Consider the following 23,729-nt stretch of genomic DNA (forward strand, 5'->3'; position numbering starts at 1 on the left):
AGAAGCATTAAAACAAACGAAAAACAAATATAAGGTTTAACAACAGTGTGTTCTTGGTAGTTTTCCAAAACTGTCTTCAATTTGTTCTTTGGTAGGAACTTGAAAACCCAATTGAACTCCATGGGGGGGGGGAGTCATGGTATTTCAGCAGGGCTGGTGTAACAGTTTTGGGCATTTTTACTTCTAAGCATTTCCCCCTATTGTTTGGGATCGTTTTTCTATGTTTTCATGGTCTCTCTATGATGTCAATTGTATTGTGAACAACCACAGATTTTACACCGAGTTCAAAAGAGGATACACGTGGTCACTTGTCCAAGTTCACCTGTCAATGTCACTCGTCATGAGCATGTTCATTAGTTGACTTCGGCTTGACAACGGGACATGGCCCGACAACTGAGAGGTTAAAAAGCGACATCTCGAACCTTTGGAAGCACGCTCTTCGGAAATGACTTGAGTTACAAGTAATAACGCGACCCCTAGATAAATATGACATTAGGTCAGATAAGCAATTGATTCACATTGTCACGGTTCATAGTCACTCGTCGCCAGCATGTTTGTCAACTGGCTTCACCTGACAAAAGGATGAAAATGACACCGTGATCGATAGAATTGACTGGACCACTCCTGAAGAGACACTTTATAAACGACAACGTCAACTATACGCTAACCCAACCTTATTGGCAGGCGTATGCAAGAACACTCAACTTGCTAGTTCCAAGACTATATGCAAATCCAACCTGATGAGAAGGCTTGTTTAAAAAAACGCTCAACTTGCAAGATATCTCAGTAGAGTACGTGTTTGATGTCTGCAACCAGTGACAGACATAATATATTCAACCGGCTGAGAATGATGAGGTGAATGTCCAATGCCGACCTAATGTGGTCAGCACTGCCGATGCAGTTACAAGTCTAATGTATAATGGGGGGGGGGGGGGGTAACTACATAAAATATGTTATGGTCACTCTTGTTTCGTGTTCACACACGTGACAGTGGTAAATATATACATACAGACGGACTAGCTGTCCCCGGGGACTAGCTTTCCTCCAATTTACTTTGTAAATTAAAGAACAAAATATTTGAGCCAGGAAAACATCAGTCATTTTCTCGTCTCACTCTGCATATGTGACACAAACCGGACAGTCGTGAAACCGTCTTTCATTTTCCGTCTAGATTTTCAATTCAGCATACGTCTGGCTTGCGATCACATCAGGCTGAAAGAAAAATGAAACTTTTCCGGATTGTGTCAATTAAAGGCGTCAACTGTGAGGGAGGCGGGGTGGGGCAACAGCTATAAATTTATACTGATTCTAAAAATTCTGATACATTTCGCTTCAGTGATAAACTTCAAAAAATTGTGTCCTTTTCTATATGCCTTTGATCAAGACACCCAACACTGGCAACGCATACGATCATTAATAAAGCCTCAAACTGTCTCGAAAAATCGGCAACTCAGGCTCAACTCGTTTTATCTTCATCTTAGGAAATGTTTTCTAAAAATTTCACGAATTACAAAAGATTCTCTTCAATTTACATTTCTGAGGTGAAAATGACTTGAATCTGTGGGCCTGGGGACAAGCATATCAAAATGTCCTACATGATTTGCTCACGAGTACTAGCCAATCAGATCCACAGATTCCGACTAGAGGTAGGATGTGATGTGATATATATGAGTCACTGAATAGTGTTCAAAGCGACGTCCTTCAACCCCAGAACGTTCTAGAGCTTTCAGAACTGGTGAAGTGCAGGCTTTGAAGGTCACCGAGTAACTCTTGGCTAGTGATGCGGCCATTGGTCATTTATTCGTCTTTGTTCTTCATTGCTATCATTCAATTATCACGAGATTCATGATCAAATCCGCTCTACAAATTATACCTTGATCAGGTTATGAACATTGCATTGTAACTAACAGCGAAATATATCAACACAACTCAGGAAGGGCATGACTGTATTCTCTTACCGTGATGTTCAAGTCAGCATATGGATTTTCCATTTCGTCATACGGATTTTCACCGCCGTCTAAAAAAGAGTAATGTTAGTGTGAATGTTATTATAATTCAAGGATTAGCCGCACGCTTGATCATGCAAAAGTTAAAAGGTTGATTCCGTCACTCGGTCGGAGAGGAGCCATTGTTATTCTCACCTAAAGGAAATAGATAAGTAAGAGCCACATCATTCTCTGAGCAATGCTGCCCCCCCCCCTCCCTCCCCTGGCCGAAAACTATGACATTAGTTTCATATATATGTACATGTGCAACATAATCGAGAAGCGTATGTTGCGTAGGCAACAGCGGGTATTTTGTACTTACATGGTAAGCTTGCGACTACTTACCTTCCACGGGATTCTGTTGAGGAAAATTCACATAAACCGGTTCATGTGGAGTATCGCCGCCTAGGTGTGGAAAGAGGAAACTTTGGTATTGTATACTTAGTATTTGTATTTTATAACTTTATATCATTCTGTACTGTACATATCACACATAATGTAGATACAATGCATCATAATAACGACATACATCACCAGTCTGCACCATCTTGGTTTTCCGAGAATTGGTTTAGCATTGTGGACGCCTGTACATCATGTACATGGTTACATAGTTCCGTTTTCAAGAAGTATTACACTCATGAAAAAAAGTGTTACAAACCAGCACCCCATTTACACCAAACCCACAACATACCAGCACCCACACAATCCGATTTTTATACTTCGAACAGCCCGCGCCACGGGTATATGCTAGTAACGACAATGCCACATACTACACGATTTATCTTCAATTTGCGAAAACTGAAAATGTTACCTTCAAATGCCCTGTTGACGACGTTCATGTATGAAGGTTCATGAAATACCGAATCAGCTCGCGTGGTGCCAGTTTCCCCGTCAGCCTGATTTGATTCATCGGGTTTATTTCGACCTTGAACATAAATAAACCAGGTCGAAACAGGTATTACTAAGATTTCAGCCAAATCTGAAAAATCCTATGCTGTCTAGTGTAGCAACTATAAAAATATTACAAAAACATTGCAAATCTTGTACTTGTATATGAAAATGAATATATCATAAATCGAACAATATAATAATCGTAGAAGAATCATATCGAGTCTTTCGCGCTGGGAGTATTCTCTCTAAACTCACCAGCAAAGCATGCCATGTTCCTCCTATGTAGCACGACGACAACCACCACCACCATTGCTACCAGGATGACGACGGCGACAACCACGCCAGCTATCATGCCACCATCAGGACTGCTTCCAGCCGGCACGGCCTGTTTAGGATGCACTTGACCAGAACTATAAACAACATCATCGCCAATATACAAATCCATGTAGAAAACATAGATCGTGGTCTCGTGTGTCACATTAACTCTGTAAGTTGATGTCGTTGGATCATGGATGGTGAAGCGAACCCTGCCGCATCCAGACGTTTTTGGTGTCTGACTCGGCCCACAGAACTTGAGCTGGAAACTTGTGTACTCCCGAATCTGCGGCCCGAACACCACGGTCACCAATCTCCCGTTACGAATGATCTTAAACGTCGGGACAGCTGAAAAGGTGATTAATGTTTATGATTGGAAATATCATGATAGATTCAAAAGTCGCAAAGGCGCCAAATTGGGGGAAATGAAGAACAAAAATATACCCCTTTCTTTCATTTCTGTCATTTCCATTAAAAAAAACCTCTGCACCGGAAAATATTTGATAGAAGGAACTCAGCCAGGAAGTCGAAAAATGCAGTTATATCTTGGGAACATGATATCTATGGAGTTCCTGTATGGAGCACTTGATGTAATTTGACATTCTTAGACGACGGGCTAATAATATTCATTATACATATATTACTTGCAAACCATGTTTAGACCAATTTGGAGTCCCATATTACTTGCTAATCAATATAACAATATAAAAATTAGACCAATTTAAAGATTTACATGCAATGCTTAGAAACATATTGAAACAGTTCTGCAAGTTCTTCGTCCTCACATAAAACATCCAATTTTAATGATGCATCAGCTACGCCACCTGGAGAATAGTTGACCGTACATGTTAATACATTTTACAGTATATTACATTCGCTTCAACTAATGGGGAGAAACACTGTAATATATGATGTAAACTTCACTGTTTTGCAGAACTGATACGTACAATATACATTAACTGTAGTTGTCTGTTCCATCTGGAATAACCCATTACGAACCTCGCATTTGAACACAGCCTGTGTGTCCAACCTGTGACGTTGTCCGACTTTTCCCCGAAATGTCGGATTTCTAGGGAAAACAAGTTAGAGAAACCGTTTTCGCAAAAGATAAAACTTACAGGTTACATTGTATGTCTTCCTGCCTGAAGTCATATCCAATAAGGGATACCCAGTGACCTTCGCCTCGCAGTAGTACTCAGCCTGGTTGTCTTCTTTAGCCATCACCCTGTCTTGACCTTGGGTGACCTCTACTAGTGCTCCGCCTGACCTCTTTAAGTAGAGCTTCACGGTCGGGGTCGGATTGCCGCCAGAGACTGTGCAGGTGAACTTGTCCTTCTCCCCAACATGGGATGAGGTCTTTCCCGATGACACGACCACGGAATCAGGTTTATCTGAAATGACGACTAACTCTGTAAGAATTACTTTCGTCAGCAAGAGGGTATAATTCTGCTTGAAGACCTTTAGGGTTTTAGATTGTCAAAGTGACCTTATTGTTTTATATTCAAAACATTGACAAGTGAATGATTGTTCTTAAGGGTTGACCATAGGTACCGCCATTATGACTAGAACTTGAAATCTTAAAGCGATTAGAACTTTTTTTAAAGTTGTGAATGCTCATTTCAAGGGCGGCAGTCTGTTCTTTGTTTTTCAGACAACAGCCTCCCGGGTTTTAAATAAGCATTCGATTTATTTGGAAAGAGTTTTAAATGCTTTAGGATTTTGAGGTCTCGCCAAAATGACCTCATGTGCATTATCAAAATGCGAATAATGACACAACTCACAGTAAACAACTAATGTCTTGTCTGTGCTACTGGCAGACCCGACATCATTTCTCGCCACACACTTGTAAACACCAGCACTCTCCTCTGTCACTTGGACGTCGTAAGTCAATGATGTTGTAACCTTTGTACCATCTTTGTACCAATCGTATGTATCTCCAGGAGGCGAGGCCACACACTTCAAGTTGAGCTGTGCTCCAGCAATGACTGGTCCTGATGGGAAACCGGTGACCTGTGGCGTGCCTGGGGGCGCTGAAAAAATTAATTTGGTTGTTGAGGTTGGTTTGGAATACCAATGCCCTTCTCGTATCGTGAATGACTGGCTAATCGCGGTCAATTTTGTATGCGTCTGTCTTTATACACTTCATCGTAGCATTTTACTTGGTTTCGATATTTTTCATGATGCTCACGCTATTGCAGTATCGGCCTCAAAATTAGTAACATACACAAAGTACATAACTGGTCATATGGTATTTATACCTGAAATACGTGCTGAAAATTAGGAAACAGTCATCGGTGTCGATGAAACATTTTAGTTGCATGCTCTCCGTTCCCTTATACATGCGAAAGTTGTTTCAAATCGGAAGATGAAGAAATGCGTTACCTTGCACAACTGACTTGACTGGGTTACTGTTGCAGCTTAGACCAATATCCCAACACATCCAGTAATCAGAATCAGAAGGCTGAGCATTGGTGACTTGTAGATTGAATGTCTTTGTTGGGGTTGAGTTGCTTGGTGGACTGCAGCTGCTCCAACTGTAGCGTGGGTTTTTTGGAGCAAGGCATCCGTTGCTAGTTGCTATTGCTACATATACAGCAGATGAAGCATTAGATGAAGCAGGCTTAGCCCCCATTAACCACCACACGACAGATAAAAGTCTAAAATATGTAACATCATTCAACTTTGACCATATCACAGTCGCTCCATTTGGATTGGGTATGTAACAGTTGAGGGTGAATGTACTTCCGGGGGCTGGTTTGGGTGGTGAAACACTCACATTATACAAAGAACCTGAAAGTTGGACAGAAGATTATCGTGTTTTTCAGATACAACTGGCAAAATATAATACTGTTAAACTGAGTACATTTGACCGGAACAATATAATATGAAAACACTATAACAAAGAGAAAAAATGAGAACCTCACATGTGCATTTTTTATTTGTAAAAACCTGTGTAAAACCTTTGTTACAGATATGCCAAAAGTAGAAAGATGCATCCTTGCTAGCACCTGGTGAAAAAATAAAAGCACATTGTGCATACAGTCTAGCTCATATTAATATCAACACTCACTTTAACTAATGCACCAAATTCAATGCAGTGTTTAGCAAATTTTGTTTTCTAAACAGAAATGTGAGATTTCATGTAATAATGTAATAGGCCATTTAAAAACCTAACAGAAAAGCTTTTTTATTTTCTTTAAACTCTTTTTAATTGCTCACTAAAATGCCGAAGCACAAAATTAGAAGATTGGTGATATTAACCTTAAACAAAATTCGAACAGGCGATACTGAAAATATAACAAAATATAACAAAACAAATGCACAAGTGCTTCGCATTTCAACCATAGAGCACACCAGCTGTTATACTGCAAGTAAGCTGTCTTTAGCTGGATCTGCAGTTCTGCTTGTATTGCGCCATTCTGATGAACGAAACGTCAACAGCAAAACCGTTCTTTTTGTGGGAGTTTTTTCAAATGGCTGATTATATAATGAAATAGGCGACACGGAGCAAAAAAATGTAAAAAATCAATGGACTACATCAGCGTACACGAACACAAAGATTAATATACTGTAACCATGGCTACTAAAATATTAAAGTGCTTTTTGATCATAAAATAAGATTCAATTAAGTAAAACTAAACTTTGAGGAAATCGGTTTTTGCAGCCAGCAGGGACGTGGACATTTGCTTCTCAGAAGCCTGTATTATTTTGAATAACTCACATGGTTCATAGATAAACAGATCTCCCCATTCGCTGTCTCTTGTTCCGGCCGAGTTCGATGCTCGACACTTGTACTTCCCATCGACAAACTCTTCAGTGATACCGTGGAACACTCTCAAAACAGGCACTGAATGGAAGATATACTTCTGACTTGTACCAATGGGTCCTTTGGGTTCCCAATTTTCTTCACCATTCTTCACCGAGTATTTATACCATTTATAGGTGATGGTCCCGGCATCAGGTTGAGACGCATCACAGACGAGTTCACGGTAGGAGCCGATAGCAGCAGTTCCAAATCCAGATAACACTGGTGTCTTAGGCGGAACTGAAACATTATCGAAAATATTGTTGTATTTACGTCTAACCTGACTCGTCCCGAGAGGAAAAGGTCACTCAGTGACATTCACTCCTTCATTCCCAAACACATCAATTTACAATGTATCTAATGTCTTTGTTTTGTACCAATTATCCCGTCGCAATGATGATGTCCAGTACATGTTTTAAGAAAAACAGTTCCAACTGGAAGACAGTCCTTCTTTATTGATTTTTTATATAAAGGAATGTTTCAAGGGTTTAGAAATGTCACTCTCAGTATATTTGTTTTTGTCTCAAGGGACGCATAAGATAACTTTTAATTTCAATGAATAAAAAACAGTGGTCAAAAAATGTTCAGAGCAATGGTGCTCGCGAGTTCCAGACCGCGCAAATTTGGTATGTTTGCTCTTAGAAATCATGCCTAAGGAATAGGAATAACAATAACTTTGCTGAATCGATTTAAGAAATCTATTCAATTCAATGCCAGCCTGAGTAACTTAGTTCATGATTCGCTTGATAGCGAGCTGGAAACAAGACGGGCCAAACTGTGGTGAGAGAAAAAAGCACCATCATTAAACGATTAGACAAAAGCAATAACAAATACAATTACGATAAGGGATTTTCATATTGTATGATACATGTCTCAGAGTGAATACTCACCAATAAGATGAACCAGTGGTGCCGAAAGTAGGATACATGCGCAGCTCACGATGAAGATATCTATAGCCATAGTTCATTTCGATAGAAAAAGTGTCTTTGTTACAGTTTTGTTGACGAATTATCACGTGAATGCCACTTTGGGTATGTCGCATAACACGATAGCCATACTTTAAATTATTTTACCGCTGATCGATAGCGATAATACATCACGTGCGCGCAGTACAAAGTTTTGTAAGCACGAAAAAAAATTGGGTGTCGATTTTCACGGACTGACTTCCGGGTTGTATGTAGCGCGCGTATGATATAAGATCTTTCCCGATATTTAGACGTGAAACCTGAGCTGATAATTGTGTCAACGCAACTAAAGTCTGAAATATGCGGTCTGGCAACAATTTCGAAGCGTGAAATGCAGAGACGAAATAAGGCAAGAAGTACGGGCAGTTTCTCCAGGGACGCGAGGTACAGGCAGTTTCTCCAGGGACGCGAGGTACGGGCAGTTTCTCCAGGGACGCGAGGCATTCAGGCGGCAAGAGGTATCACTAGCAGGATGCTTTTTCCGACATTTTAGTGGTTTCTCTAACTTCTCCTGATTTATCTGAGAAAAGTCCGATTTTGAAGAAATCTGTAGAAAATATCAGGGCTTCCCAAAATTGGGCAATGAAGAAAAAAAATCCTATGTTGAATGGGGTTAATGAGATGTTAACCCGACACTGATAAGCTCACGCTGAGTGTTTGAATTGGTTCACTTAGGCATTTGCAGGAAGTCGGAAAAAGCATCCTGCTAAGTGTGACGGGAAGTTGCTCTTGGGACAGGACGAACTCAAGAAACTGGGAAAATAGTTGGGTTTAGGCAGTAATTCGATCAGACAATCTCGCGGGCGTCGGGACAAATGTCCAATTTACATGCACCCGCTGAAATTGTCACGAAGGTCACAGTAGGTCCAGTGAGACTTGGCGACTTGACGACGTTTGGAGAATGTCGATCAGGGAGTTTTATACATGCAAATGATATTTTTTCTAAAACGAACACTGTAACACTGTAAGTTCGTAACATTCCATCCGTTGGCGACACCACAAAGATTCACTTTCATGTAGTAGGGTGTAACAGAGGAAAAAATGGTCCAACAGGGGATTGAACCCGGGACCTCTCGCTCATAAGGCCATCACATTACCGACTGAGCTAAAGGAAATTTCCCTCTAGCCTGGGCTTGTAGGAATGATGCCACCACTGCATACTCCCCCTGTTCGGGAAAGTTGTGTCCTCACAACCGGGTTCTTCCGTGATACAAAGGGTTAATTCATTGTCCAAAGACACATCAGCATCTAAACAAATTATTAGTACCCTTTTACCATGTTGGGCGCCAAAAGTAACAGAGGAAAAACATCAAGGTCCAACCGGGTATTGACCCGGGACCTCTCGCTTATAAGGCCATCACTCTACCGACTGAGCTAAAGGGAATTTCCCTCTAGCCTGGGCTAGTAGGAATGATGCCACCACTACAAGGGCATTTTGCAAAAGGGTCAATTCTGATTTGATTGACAAAAGGAGGGATCAATTCCAATACAAAGATATTCCGTCACCTCCAAGTTTCTATTTCAAATATTTTGCTGGGAGTTTTCAACGTGTTTTCATCCGACAGCAACATGCCAACTTTCGTGAAACCTCTCTGATGTCTTGTCGAAACTTCCTCCCACCAGCCACCACGTAAAGGTAGAAATTAATGGCATGATTACTTGCCCAAATAATGCCGATTGTTAGATTCTCAAGTGTATACCTCAGATTCCAATAGGGGTCGCTCATATCGTACATTGCCGCAACATCCGGTATTTCTACAACAAAATAATGCATCCGGAGCGGAAGTGTCGTCACAACATAACCTGCAGAAACGAAGATTAACATCCTGGTGACGATCCTTTGAACCTGGGTTCCCGGACTGGTCCAACTTCAGCCGTTGTTTAGAGGCCTGTTTTACTGTGATTAATATTGCAATGTTACAGACTGAGATGATGGTAAAGGGCAGGAATGTTCCAAACAAAATGTAAAAGGTACTGGTGAGGACTTCGATGGCAGGCTGATTTGGAACCAATATGATTAAGATATCGGATCCTGAAAAATATGGAGGCACAAACTGCAGATCATTTCTATAAACCATTGTAAACAGCCAGAAAACTCCTGGATATAGAGTTACGGGGGGTAAGATATATTAAAAGTTTTTCATGTCGTGGATTTGCTCTTTTCTGTGGTATCTGTTAGTCTGTTCTTTGAAATGAATGTACCAGACGTAAATTGTAAATTGGAGAGTTGATCCGATAGAAGCCAAGTGGGGTTTTCCAAAGCAAAGTATCGCAACCGAGGACCGCTTGGTTTTAATTGGAGGGCAAAGGTTGATCATGTGCCCTTTAAGAATAAAACTTAACACTTTGATGTTGGTCCTTTTAGTTTTCTTATAATCATGACCACTCGGATAGATCTCGATGTACACGTGTTCGTCTAAAACTGTTTGCGGACGCTTCGTGTTTTGGTCAGCCATTTCTGTATTAATCCGTCGAGTGGTGTTGATTAGACGACGAAAGAACGCCAGTCATACATACCTGTAGTTTCATCCTTTATATACTGATAGGTAAAGAAAAAATTTAAGTTCAAAACAGTAATGACGATAAAACTGACGACTACTATTCGTTTAGTCCTAGCTGGATCGCATAGGCGGCGCGCGGCCAATGGAAATCTCACAGCAATCAAGCGGTCACATGACATCATGGCAAGGAAGGTACCGGATGCCATTGCGAATGTGTACTCAAAATACCACGCGATTCTGAAAAAAACCAAACAAAAAACAGCAGTGAATATCTGTTATAGAAAAGTACCTTGGGGTATACCTTGGCATGCTTGTTATCGATTCGAATAATTTATTGATTAGAAATTTTGACAAGAATTCATCTTGATGGCCAGGAGGAGGCAGAGATTATGAGTTGATGCGCTTTTGCAAAAAAGATCGCCTAACTTTTCACATTTCTCGAAATCTAGTGATGACCTATTTTACTCCTTGTTTCGGAGTACGTCAAGGTCCCAAAGTCAAGTTTGAATGGAATCCCCAGGTCACTTCAAGTTTAAATGATCAGGGCCTGGTAGTTCTGTGTTTCTCTCTGTAACTTAATATAACACATATCGAAGAAGATGAAACTTCCGCCAATGAAATGAAGTTTTCGCTTTCTATGTTTCGTCTTTTAAAAGGGGAGGGGGGGGGGGGGAAGAAACGAATAATAACCTTAACCAATATTGAGAAACTCCCTTACTTGAATATATACTCCCTCCGAAGAAACAGTTCTGTCTCGTCGATGCCGTAGTAGGTTAGCGGCCACTGCCAACCAAACTGCAATAAAACACATGCGTCACAGACAGATAGAGCTAGCATGTAGACACACATTGACACCTGCTGGTTCTGCGCATGCACAGCGACCAAGCCAGAAATTATGTTTCCTGGAATTCCAAGTACGACCACAACAACCCACACATACTGTGTCATTATTTGGAGGGCAAATTCTAGATTCTGGATCGTCCGATCAGGTGATGCTTCAGATGTTTGCAGCTCCAATTCCTCTGTTGTCATGGTTGTATCAGTTGTAGTCGCTCAGTTATCGAAAATATACATAGGAAATAGGACATAAACACAGATATACACCCAGTAGAGGTTTTTGGTAAAATGAAGAATGAAACTCAAATGGTTTTTGAGATAGTGAAAACCCTTAGAGCTTCACTGAAAAACCTCTGCGAGGTGCATCTTTGTATTGGCCGAAAAACCCTTAAATGGTTTTTCAAAAGCTCCAAAATGCCTTTTCTAAGACAGCGCACTTTTGTAGTAAACGGCAAGTGGTATAAAAGGCAGATTTTTCAAGCCGTACATAGAGCCGCGAGCGACAAATACCAGGTATGAAATGTATTTTATCGACGATGACTCTTTTTAACGAATTCCCCGATTCCACCAACATCTCAGTGATTTACGAGTATCACGTCAATGAATTAGAAGTAGATGACAAGCCGATTAATACTTCAGACTCTGTCATACTGTAAATTGAGAGATCTGCCTGTTGATATAATCCACGATTCAAGAATCTTATAGCGAAATATGCCAACTGCATTCAGATTCACACATCGACATCTTTCAGAGCAATAAAAATGGACTCTTTCCATGCGACGAAAATCCAGTTGTCTCTGCGTACTAAGCCAGTTGATATGAATTATATGAATTTGTAGCCTTACTCCACTGTATATAAAAATTAGGTGGTACATTCAACACAGTCCATCCTCCGTGAGTATTTGCAAATGCCGCTTATGAAAAGAGGTCTGGTGAAATGACGGCGAGTAATTCTATAATGTGAATACAGTATTAATTTCACGATGCTGATGTTAACATTACATGAGTATAGTGTCAAGTATCGCTGTATGATCAAAAGGTACTTCAGTTCAACTCAGGATCAGGATTGTGACCAGTTCACATTTAGGTGCTGCACAACACTAGATTATCCTCAGGGTATGCTTAACTAATGCTCTTTCACGGAGTCAACCAAAGCCGGTCAACTATGACACAGGCTGCCCTGCTGGGCTGTGTAACATTACTTTTTGTGATCACACTATCGGGCAGAGACATGTATTCATCCACAGCTGGAAGTGTGGTACAGTCACATAGAGCTTATCAAAATGTCAAGTTGTGGTAAATTCATGGCTGGGATGGATCAAAGTGAAATTAATTCTCAATCTGTGGTTGATTCTAAATCTACAGAGTCAAGCCATCACAGAAATATGCTTTTTGATAATATGTTTTTTCAAATGTGGTCACACTGGTCAGTTTAGAACTTGCATTTAAACAGGGCAATTTGAATGCACGAGTGTCGATTTGACGGATATGCTGTGCAGAAGTCATTTTTTCTCAGGCAATTGGTTATGGAATGTGGTAAAATTTCAATATGAGATTGGTACAGGGTTCTTCTTAACACATATGAAATTTCGTGAGGATTGATTGGCCCTAGGGATACTTTTTTTACCAAAACCTAACAACAGCAATGTACACGTAATGTACACAGTGTCTAATACAGGGCGCTGGCCGAAATGAGTTCATGACCCATAAATACATTGAATGGCTCTCAGCTAGCTGCTGAGTCTGTGTTCAGTTCGTTGCCCTAGACATGACCGACGAACAATCCATAAGGCCTACAATTTGTACACAAGAGCAATACTCGCCTTGAGAGGCGTTGTAAGGAACGAAATCGCCAAAGTCTTAGATCAGGATGTGCGATGTTTCTTGAGGTTCCTCGGTTCAAATGCCAGACTCTTGGTGGTCGTTCCTTTGCGGTAGCTGTTCCAAAACTGTGGAACCAGCTGCCGCAAAAGCTCCGTAACATTGATTCCTTCCAGACTATCAAGTCCCTTCTAAAGGCCCATCTTTTTGCAGTTGCCTTTGCGGAAAAAAGCGCACCAGAATACCCACTCGCTGAGTAATTGGAGCGCTCTACAAATGCCAACATTGATTGATTGATTGAAATCAGCGCCTCTAGTGTCAAGATTGCCTTCGAAATGGTCAAAAGGCTCGATCGAATGAAGTTTTTTTCACCAAATTTGCATATCTCTAAGTTTGTTTGAGTGAGGGAAACATGTGTTTAACCATATGCCTAGCAACAGTTCAAATTTATCGGTTTTAGACGCTGAATAAGGAGGAAAACGATCACAAAAAGTGGAGAATAATTGGTCACATGGCACATCATGTGACCAAATATTCTCCACTTTTTGTTTTCTTTTTTTCTTTGTTACATCAAGTCTAAGACGGATAATTTAGAACCGTTGATGTGATCATGTGTTGAATATATGCTTTCATTGCTCAAGTGTAGTTAGGTTGTTTATTTCCTCCAAATAAGAGAGTTTTGTGTACATCAGTGTGCACGAGACATACATTTTACATATGCAAACATATAAAACAAATCAAGTTATATGAATATTAGAGTTTGCCTAATTAATGTACACACAAGTTTTATTCACTACTATAGATGACAAGTATACACAACTAATGATTATTTTGAACACGATTTTTCTTGAATATGTAAATAGATATACTGAATGGGAAAACGTATTGGCCAACATACCAATTACTCAGTGCTATCTTAGTAGAGTGGAACTTTCCTTAGTGGACATCTCTCTATTAAGGACAACCTCTCTATTATGGACACTAGTTTAAGTCCCAAATTGGTTGTTACAATTCAATTAGACTTCCCTAATCCGGACACCTCTCTATTAAGGACAGTATTTCTCAGTCCCAACAGTGTCCTTAATAGAGAGGTTCTATCTTATTTGACAAATATTTACTCCATGTACACATTTCGTATTTTGAATAATGCGTATTCCTAAACGAAACAAAAGGGGGAGAACAAACATGAAGCAGTATGTATGTGTATGCAAATGGATTGCATTCCTTTGAATACCGAAGGTGTTTTTGCAACGACCTCATGATCATCTGCTGTAAGCTGCTCGAAGTCCTGGTACTACATTTTCAGTTGAAACCAATTGAAAGAAAGGAAGACATAATAAGCCATTTTCGTCCACTTCAAAACACATAGAGTTCGATTTTTTGGCTTGAGCATGATTATATGTCATGCTTCTTAATGTCCAAACACCATTCTGTTGAAGTAGGAACACGAACAATGTGTACAGGTCTACATCCCATGAAAAATGTATCATCTGAGAGTTATCTGCTGGGGAAGCACTTTTGTTGACCTCTTGAATCAAGGTAACAGAAGGCTTTTTATCTATTTTCAGTGTGACCGACACAAACCGCTTTATAGTGACCGCTTCACTTCTCCATGTTCTGGCTTCATGCTGATGGCTTCAATTCAGCATACGTCTGGTTGGCGGTCACATCAGGCTGTAAAGGAGGATAATAATCTAATGTCAAAATGACTCTAGAAACACATAGCTTCGCGTCAACTAGTTTGTCTGACATCTTGGTAGTTCAGAGAATCATGGAATTCAAAGATTTAAAACCCATTGGGCAAATAAAAGTGCAGCTGTGTCCTGCAATGGAAGTGCTAGAAGTAAGACAATTAAAGGACAAATACGGCAAAGATTTGCAGATAATAAATTGAAAAAAAATGTATAGGCAGAAATATTCAAATTTGTATAGATTGTTATTTGAAAGAACATATTGCTAAGGCTCAGTGTTGAAGTGGCTGTCATTGTCTTACCGTGATGTCCAAGGCGGCATATTGATTTTCCATTTCATCATACGGATTTTCTTCTCCAGCTAAAAAGAGTCATGAAGGTGAGAATCTTATCTTTTTTTAAAAACTCTTTCTGAAGCATGATCGGGCATACACTTAGGAAACGGCCATCCAAAACCGCCCGCCAAGTTCTGGAACCCGTAGGGAAGGAATCGATTTTTTTTGGTATCAATTGCATAAGTATTACCTCTGCCTTCATACAAAATTGCGACTCCGTGAACCACTGATGATGCAACTATTTAAATAAGCTCCTGTATCGCGTCAGGGACTTACATTAGTAAGCGTTCGCAAAACGCTGAAAGCGATTTAGTTAGGCTTGCCATGACCGCCCTCAATACACAGCTCAGACTGACGTTTAAACGCCTGATAGTGGTACTTGCCTGCGGGATCTCCAGGTTTCTTTCCTTCGCTGCTCTCACTCGTACTCTGCCTGGTCTCATTGATATCCTTCACCAATTTACGTATCAAGGCCTCCTGAGCCAAGGGCTCAATTTTCATTTTTACTATGTCCTCTCGCTGTAGTATGAGGAAGAATCGTGCATCGTTGAACCCGTTCTTAGCTAGGCATTCGTAAGTTGATTCTGTCACGTATTTTGATAGGAGCCACTGTTTGAAATCTTCGACTGATATATCTGAAAGAATTCTCAAAGTTTGTAGCAATACTAAAAATGATAAAGAAATTCAGCTGAAGATTTTATGAGAAATATGATACCGCGTTTGCGACTGGTGCAATAAATTAGTGCACACGGTTTCGCCTGTATTGTAACTTGACAATTCTGCTGTTAATTCTACGTTGAATTTCCTAAACTGTCGATGAGCCCGTCGTTATGTTTCGTGTTACAACCGCAAGGGGGTGGGGCGGGGGGGGGGGGGGTATGCCCATGACAAAATAAGATAATGATAAAATGAAAGATTCATGACATTCACCGACCTTCGACTTTCCGAGCAGCATCATCGCCACTTGGCTTCTCGGTCAGATTTGTATCGTCGTAAATCACTTCTGAAACAATATTGACCAAAAGACGTCTGTTTAAAATGCAATATATCGGAAATCTTGGGATCGCTCCTTTCAACTTGAGCATGCACATGATTGCATTTTAAATAAAGTAAAACTCGGACGAAAGGAGTATACGTACATGTACGTTAAGGCAGATGTCTAGTACGTACAGTACCAGTACATGTATTTGGTTAAAAAAGGTAAATGCTTACCTTTAACAGAATCCTGTTTAGGACCATTCACATAAACCGGCCCAGGTTGAATATCGTCACCTAGTATGGGGAGGGGTAGAGGAAATGTTAGCATTGTACGCATGGCTATCACTACTTACTTGTACATTGCACACCGCTAATGAACAAAATCAGCAAATCCACACTATGTGATGCTATTTTTAGGGTTGACCATGGACACTACTATTTTGAAGAGAACTTGAAATCCTAAAGCAATCAGAACGTCTTCAAAATTAAGTGAATGTCGGAGACTGTTCTCTGGGACAGGCGCCTCCCTTGACATTGGCATTCACTTCGTTTTTAAAGAGTTCTAATTGCTTCGTCAGCAATTAAAGTTGCAGCCATAGAGGCGGCGCATTTGTCATCCCTCAGTCTTATCGACTGGTCAGAATGGTTTAAGGCAATCACAGCTATCAAGAAAAAAGTACATTCATGTCAAAGCATATGTCAGCAGCCTTCAATAACATATACCAATCATTTATCTACATTTAATATAATCCCGCTACCTTTATAGTACCCAGCTTTATATATTCTTTATGAACTAAAAAATATTTACCTTCAAATGACCTGTTGACGACGTTCATGTAAAAAGGGTCGTGAAAAACGGATTCAGGTTGGGGAGTGCCAGTTCTCACATCATCCGCTTTCGATCCCACAGGTTTATTTCGACCTAAACAGAAGGCAATGAGGTTGAACCAGTCAAAGAAGTTTTGAGTTGAGCGTATTATCAGGGCTGACCTGATGATATGCAAAGATAAATTAACCAAACTATTTGTAAGTAAACAATGCCAACATATCGCGCTAATTTCTTCGGTTTTTTCATCAGGTTGGTATCAAAATGCATTTATTTTCTTATATAAAACCTACCAGCGAAGCATGCCATGTTCCTCCTATGTAGAACGACAACCACGACCATGACCACAGCTATAACTATGACGACGGCTACAACCACACCAGTTATCATGCCACCATCTGGACTACTTCCAGCAGGCACGGTAGTTGGTTGTCCAACATTATCAGGAAGCACAGGACTTCTTCCAGCAGACACGGTCGTGCTTTGTCCAGCATTCTCAGGGAGCACAGGTCCAGAAGTATAAATAACATCATCCCCATCATAGAAATCCAAATAGAAAACATAAGTCGTTGTCGCATGTGTCACATGAATTGTGTAGTTTGTTCTTGCAGGATCTTGGATAGGGACGAAAGACCTGTTACATCCTGTCGTGTTTGGCGCCTGCCCTGGCAAGCAGAACTTGAACTCAAACTTGGTGAATGGCTCCTTCAGAGACGCCGAGAACACCACGGTCACCAATTTTTCTTTCCGAATGAGCGTATATGTGGGGATACTCGGAACAGCTGAAAATAACACATGCAGCGTTTAAGAAGAATACATAAGACAATTTACAGTTTGTTAAGGTCAAATAACGGAAGGAGGAAAGTGATATTGACTTTCGTTATGGTACATATTTGCGGCATTTCACCTTGATTGCAGTATTTGACTGCTTCAAAGCATGGTTTGTTCATTTGATTCTGCTGTGATTGTAATCTTGAGAAAGACAACTGCAAGAGTAAGCCAGCCCTAATGATAGTTGACAAAAGAAGTTGTCGCCTAGCAGCCTACCAAAAGCGTCTGGTGAGATAAATTGCGTGGCTTTTGCAGTTATACCAAATCAGTAGATGTTGTTCATTAGACTAAGTACCGTTGATCAAAATCCAGTTGGTTTTCAGGGGATTTCCCGTTGCCGCTAGTGGCTGTGACCCACCCCAAATGGCACCCTCATAAAATCACCAAAGACAAAATGAAAGATACCTTTGCACATGGAAGTTAAAACCGTGGCCTCAATGCAAATAGTGTATACATGTATTTTGAACAGGTCATATCCATTCATATTCATGGAATCGACAAGTGTGAAGAACTATTCCTTTGAGGATGGCTAACGGACCCGTCTCCAATGTGTTGTGCCACCTGAGATTAGAGTGCGGAGATGATTGGGAGAAAACAACTTGCCTGGCCGAAGTAGCTCAAAGACAAAGTATGAAACTCCAGCTGAGTTAGTCACTTTGACGATGTAGTTCCCATAGTCTTGAGTCCCTACAGATCCCTTGCTCAGTGTGTATGTCCCATTTTCGTCCGCGGGGATGAAGTTTTCCCCAGTTGCCATCTTGTGATTTGGGTGATACCACGTAACATCAGTTGGTCGAGGGTTGGCGATGACGTGGAGTGTAAACCTGACTGGTCGTGATGGTTTGCTTTCAACGGTGAAGAGTCTCGGCAGACTGGGATCCCATTTTGCTTTGTCTGCAGGCGTATGAAACGGGAAAGTGAGAACAACTGGGGGATCTTACACGAAAACATGAAACATGCTGAAGAACGTCAGCCATTTAGGATACAGCTGATTTGTGCTATCGTTACACAAGGCGTTAAACTAAGGGATGCATTATAAATGTATTTGAAACGCTGGGGGCGTCGGTTTAAATGATGAAAAAGCAGCAGTCGAGGTGTAGGACCCAGAAGCCCAAGGCCGGACCCTACAAACCCCGCAAGTTAGGGTTGCTTGGGGCAAAAAAGACAACAGTAAAGATCGTCCGAGTTTTCACGACCTGAAGACAAGTAAGTTATGCTGTGGCTTGGTCCATAGAGCAAGCATTGCTCCTTTGTCAAACACGGTATATATAAAATCAAAATAGCGTTAAATATCATGTTGATTAATTGGCCAAAAAGGATGCTTACTTGTTAATTGACTGACAAGCTATTGGCCTACAGGAAAAAGCATATACAATGATGGCTTGAAGTATCTAAAATATTTTAGGCAAATTCTTAATACTCACAAAAAACATTAATCTTCGCAGATGCATCGGCTATGCCCCCTGGCGAATAGTTAACCACTCGACAATGATAGTCCCCAGCCTCCGTGTAATGTATAGATAGTATTCTGTATTCTCTTGAAGTCAAATCAGGTATCTGTGTCCTTTTATAATACCATATGTAGGTGTACACTGTCGGGTTACCCCTGCTTGCTTCACATGTCAATATGACAGAACCACCTTCTCTCACTGTAGTCGGGGCTGATGATAATCTAGCAGTTGCTGGGTCTGAAAATAATATCACAATACATGTACAACGAAATAATTAATGCTGATTTTGAGCAATGTAGGGTTAAAAAAAGGGTAGCATTTTTTGTTTAGCCTACTGTTACATTATAGCATAGGATTGACAGTGTGTCATGAAAACCTGGATTCGCTGATTAAAAAGGACCAAACAGCAAGGTGAGATGGATCCGGACTGCATATAAATATACAACTTACATATTACACTGTATGTCTTTATGCCTGAAGCCATATCCAAGGCGGGATACCCAGTAACCTTCGCCACACAGTAGTACTCAGCCTGGTTGTCTTCTTTAGCCATCACCCTGTCTTGACCTTGGGCGACCTCTACTGGTGTTCCGCCTGACCTCTTGAAGTAGATCTTCACGGTCGGGGTGGGGTTGCCGCCAGAGACTGTGCAGGAGAACTTGTCCTTGTCTCCAACATGGGACGAGGTCTTTCCAGATGACACGACCACGGAATCAGCCTTGTCTGAAACGATGATGCTGCAGGTATTTTAGATAATGATCAGAGGCAATAAGCTATCAGTTCTGTAGTTTCACATTGTTTCAACAGTAATGTCGCCATAGGTTCTATTGCCATAAGACCTTGTCCCTTCTTGCCATATGAAAAAGGTGTTGATTTAATAAATCGATTTAAGCTTTGGCATCGTCGGTGTAGTCTGATTCACATGTATTTCAACAAAGACTTTCATAACGTATGGTACAACTATAGGTCTGGCATAATTTCAGCAGGGCTATGATTATAATTTTACTACCCTGCCTTAAGTTTTCTCATTGTAATTCTATTTTGGTCTACGTGAAATGTTCACTGAATTTCTTTTGAACTTCCTGGTCTTTTAATTGTTTGCATCGCCACATTACACGATGGCTAATGCTATCTGTTTACCACAGAAAAAAGTGCTTACCTGGAGAGGAAATGACGACACAAAAGAAGCATACAAAATATTAGTTCATTGTGATCGAGGGGCGTAAGGCCCGCATTCATAATTTTTATCCATTTGTACCCCTCAAACTCTGCAATGTGATGGCCTTAATTGTTTCTATTTTGTTGGTAAACCAAACCAAGGTAAACCAATACCTTTACCAACTTACCGTGCATTAGACATGATAAAATTCACCAACGAAGAGCAATGAATAAAAATCAGTTTGAGCATTGTAACGTCACGATTATATCTTTTCACATTTATAAACTGGGCTACATAAACATGTATATGCATTTCGGAGTTTCAACCAGGAAGTACGATGTACATATCATTTTTAGTGTCAACACTGTTTCTCATATTGTGCCTTCATGTGTAAAATGTCACGTGGAGCGGTAAAAAGGCTTATTCTTATTCGAATGGGAAAATATGGAAAAATTAACCTACTTACAATAAACGACTAATGTCGTATCATTGCTTGTTGAAGAGCCAGCACTATTTCGAGCAACGCACTCATAAACACCAGCACTCTCCTTCGTCACTTGGAAGTCGTAAGTCAACGACGTCGTCACTTTTGTACCATCTTTGTACCAATCGTAAGTGTCTCCAGAGGGCGAGGCCCCACACTTCAAGTCGAGTTGAGTGCCAGGAGAGACTGGTCCAGGTGGAAACCCGGTTATTTGGGGTTTGCCTGGTTTCACTGAAAAAGTATCATCTGATCGTTGAAGGTGTTTAAGAATACCGACCCTTTTCGTGACTTCGACTGGCAAAGCGTGTTAAATTTTGCTTGCCTCTGTTTACACTTCATGATTCGGTAGAATTTTTCCTTGAATCGATTTTTTACGATGAAATGGTACCACTACTCAACCAAAGATGTATAGGCTATTGCAGTACCTTGGGCTCTCAAAATTTAAGTAACAAAAATATTGTTCATACGTAATATACATGCGCATCAATGGCCATGGTATTTGCAGCCACCTGCTACAGGCACTGAAAATTAAGAAACAGTCACTGATAGTCGGTGTCGATGAAACGTTTTATTTGTATGCTCTTCGTTCCTTTATACAGGCGAAAGTTATTTGATTACAAAAAGGGCGCAGAAATGCTTTACCTTGCACAACTGGCTTGACTGGGTTACTGTTGCAGCTTAGACCGATATCCTGACAAATCCAGTAAGCAGAATCATAAGGCTGAGCATTGGTGACTTGTAGATTGAATGTCTTTGTCGGTGATGAGATGCTTGGTGGACTGCAGCTGCTCCAACTGTAGCGTGGGTTACTTGGATCATGGCATCCCTTGCTATTTGCTGCAGCTACATCTAAAGCAGCAGATAAAGCATCAGCCATCTTTAACAATTTTACATGAAATCCACTAGGATTGTTTATGTAACAGTTGAGGGTGAATGCACTTCCGATGGCAGGTTTGGGTGGTGAAACACTCACAGTATACAAGGAACCTGGAAGTGAAAGAAATTGCAACAAAGAGAAAGTATGAACTGACTTTTTTATTTGACATATTGGGTCTTGTCTCTGTTGGTAAGAACAATGTAATTCACTTTACAAAATTGGTGACGAAACGACATCATTGTAATGGAGGAATCACAAGAGTCTCTAGTCGGAGAACAATCACTGGATAATGGCTACCTTTTCATTCGAGGCATCGTTATGAAAAATGAAATTCTAAACACACAGCGAGATTGCTGTAAAATAAATCGAACTCTATCTTTATATAGTTTTACTGAGCAAAAGAACCTCTTGTATTCTATTTCATTTGACGTAGTTTCATGTAAAACCTTTGTTAGAACGCCCGCAAGGACGTGGACATTTACTTCTCAGAAGCCTATATTATTGAATAACTCACATGGTGTATAGACAAACAGATCTCCCCATTCGCTGTCTCTTGTTCCGGCCGAGTTCGATGCTCGACACAGGTACTTCCCACTGACAGGCTCTGCAGGGTTACCTGTGTGGAACACTTTCTTCTCAGTCACTCGATTGAAGATATACTTCTGACTTGTACCAATGGGTCCTTTGGGTTCCCAATTCTCTACACCATTAGCAATCGAGTATTTATACCATTTATAGGTGATGGTCCCGGCATCAGGTTGAGACGCATCACAGACGAGTTCACGGTTGGAGCCGATAGAAGCAGGTTCAAACCCAGATAAAACAGGTGTCTTTGGTGGAACTGAAACATTATAGACAGTAAGCCGTGAGAAGTTGCATTTACGTCTTACTTGTAAAATATCTTCTCTTTTGATGACGTTAGAAGATATATAACCAGCCTCAACGACAAAATAATCCGCCTACTTTCTCGGCTCTCAATCCTTTTCACGCATATTTCGGAAATATTAAAATGGCCACTATTTTTAATTGGTTGATTAAGAAATCCTTAAATTTTTTCCAATAAAATACATATTTTTACCATTTTTTTGGTAGCGAATCAGGATATTCACCAACTTCGCGAAAAAAAACACCCGCAAAAATAAGGCTAAAATATAATCTAAAATAATAAATTGTTTCCTTTTTCTGCAGACGTTTTTGTTATTATACTGTTCTTGTCAGAATCAGTAAATTCGGTGCTGATCATGATTCTGGTTGCTTCAAGCACCTGTGATCTACTTCACGGATCGTGATTTTTTTTTTTCAATTCAACTTTATTCTCCAAGTCTATACACACAGTATGATTGAGCAGTTCGAAAATGGCGGCCTCTTTTGGCAGCCAATGAACCAAGTTACGCGACGGCGCAGGAGTCTAATTATTCGAAGCGAGTTTCAAATTTCAATTTTCGAGTTAACGATAAATGTTATGCGTTGTTACTCACCAATCAGATAAACGAGAGGTATGAACGGAGAACCTAAGATGAAGCTCACGACGAATACATCAACAGCCATGTTTAGTTCACTCCGACATAATAACATCCAAATGGACGAGCCTTTTAAATTTTCTCTTCTGGTTTTCATTACAAGAAGATATTATTCAATGTAGGTCATAGCATTCAGGCTATGCATTGATCAAATATTGACCAATATAGCACATATATTTTTAAAGCTTTTTAAGTGAACTGGGCCGTGGAACATATATCAATACCAAGCTAGAAAAAAAGAGAGTTTTTGATTAGCATAGTCATGTGAGTCTCGACAATGAGTGGCTGTGAGACAGAAAACGGTTTTGTCATGTATGGATCATCTAGAGTGACGTTGAGTACTTCCTGTTACCCTTTTCTTGGCCGGTGCTTCCCTATTTCATTGTTTGAGGAACACAGCAAGACAGGTTAACATGTTTTTTTTCTCAGTTTTTCTGGTTGAAATGTCGTCATGGTC

The 23,729-nt window shown here is 40.5% G+C and overlaps 2 protein-coding genes across 2 annotated transcripts in view; both read right to left on the minus strand.

The window, feature by feature from the left end:
- Positions 1 to 126: 126 nt before the first annotated feature.
- LOC135497007 (sialoadhesin-like) overlaps positions 127 to 23,729 on the minus strand; it is an 81,872-nt gene continuing 58,269 nt past the window's right edge. The window contains exon 15 of the mRNA XM_064786635.1: positions 127 to 1,212. Within this exon, the coding sequence (XP_064642705.1) occupies positions 1,168 to 1,212 (45 nt within the window). The 3' untranslated portion in view covers positions 127 to 1,167. The remainder of the gene's footprint in view (positions 1,213 to 23,729) is intronic.
- LOC135496863 (titin-like) lies at positions 13,668 to 23,334 on the minus strand. The gene is made up of 14 exons (XM_064786422.1): positions 23,231 to 23,334; positions 22,267 to 22,593; positions 21,518 to 21,862; positions 20,858 to 21,106; positions 19,683 to 19,955; positions 19,206 to 19,469; positions 18,385 to 18,675; positions 17,244 to 17,732; positions 16,933 to 17,046; positions 16,359 to 16,418; positions 16,081 to 16,149; positions 15,530 to 15,781; positions 15,114 to 15,172; positions 13,668 to 14,794 (listed from the first exon to the last, which is right to left on the minus strand). Exons 1-14 carry the CDS (start codon positions 23,325 to 23,327, stop codon positions 14,744 to 14,746), a joined length of 2,940 nt encoding a protein of 979 aa, XP_064642492.1. The 5' UTR covers positions 23,328 to 23,334; the 3' UTR covers positions 13,668 to 14,743.

Source organism: Lineus longissimus, chromosome 12, assembly GCF_910592395.1.
Source record: "Lineus longissimus chromosome 12, tnLinLong1.2, whole genome shotgun sequence".
Classification (NCBI taxonomy): domain Eukaryota; kingdom Metazoa; phylum Nemertea; class Pilidiophora; order Heteronemertea; family Lineidae; genus Lineus; species Lineus longissimus.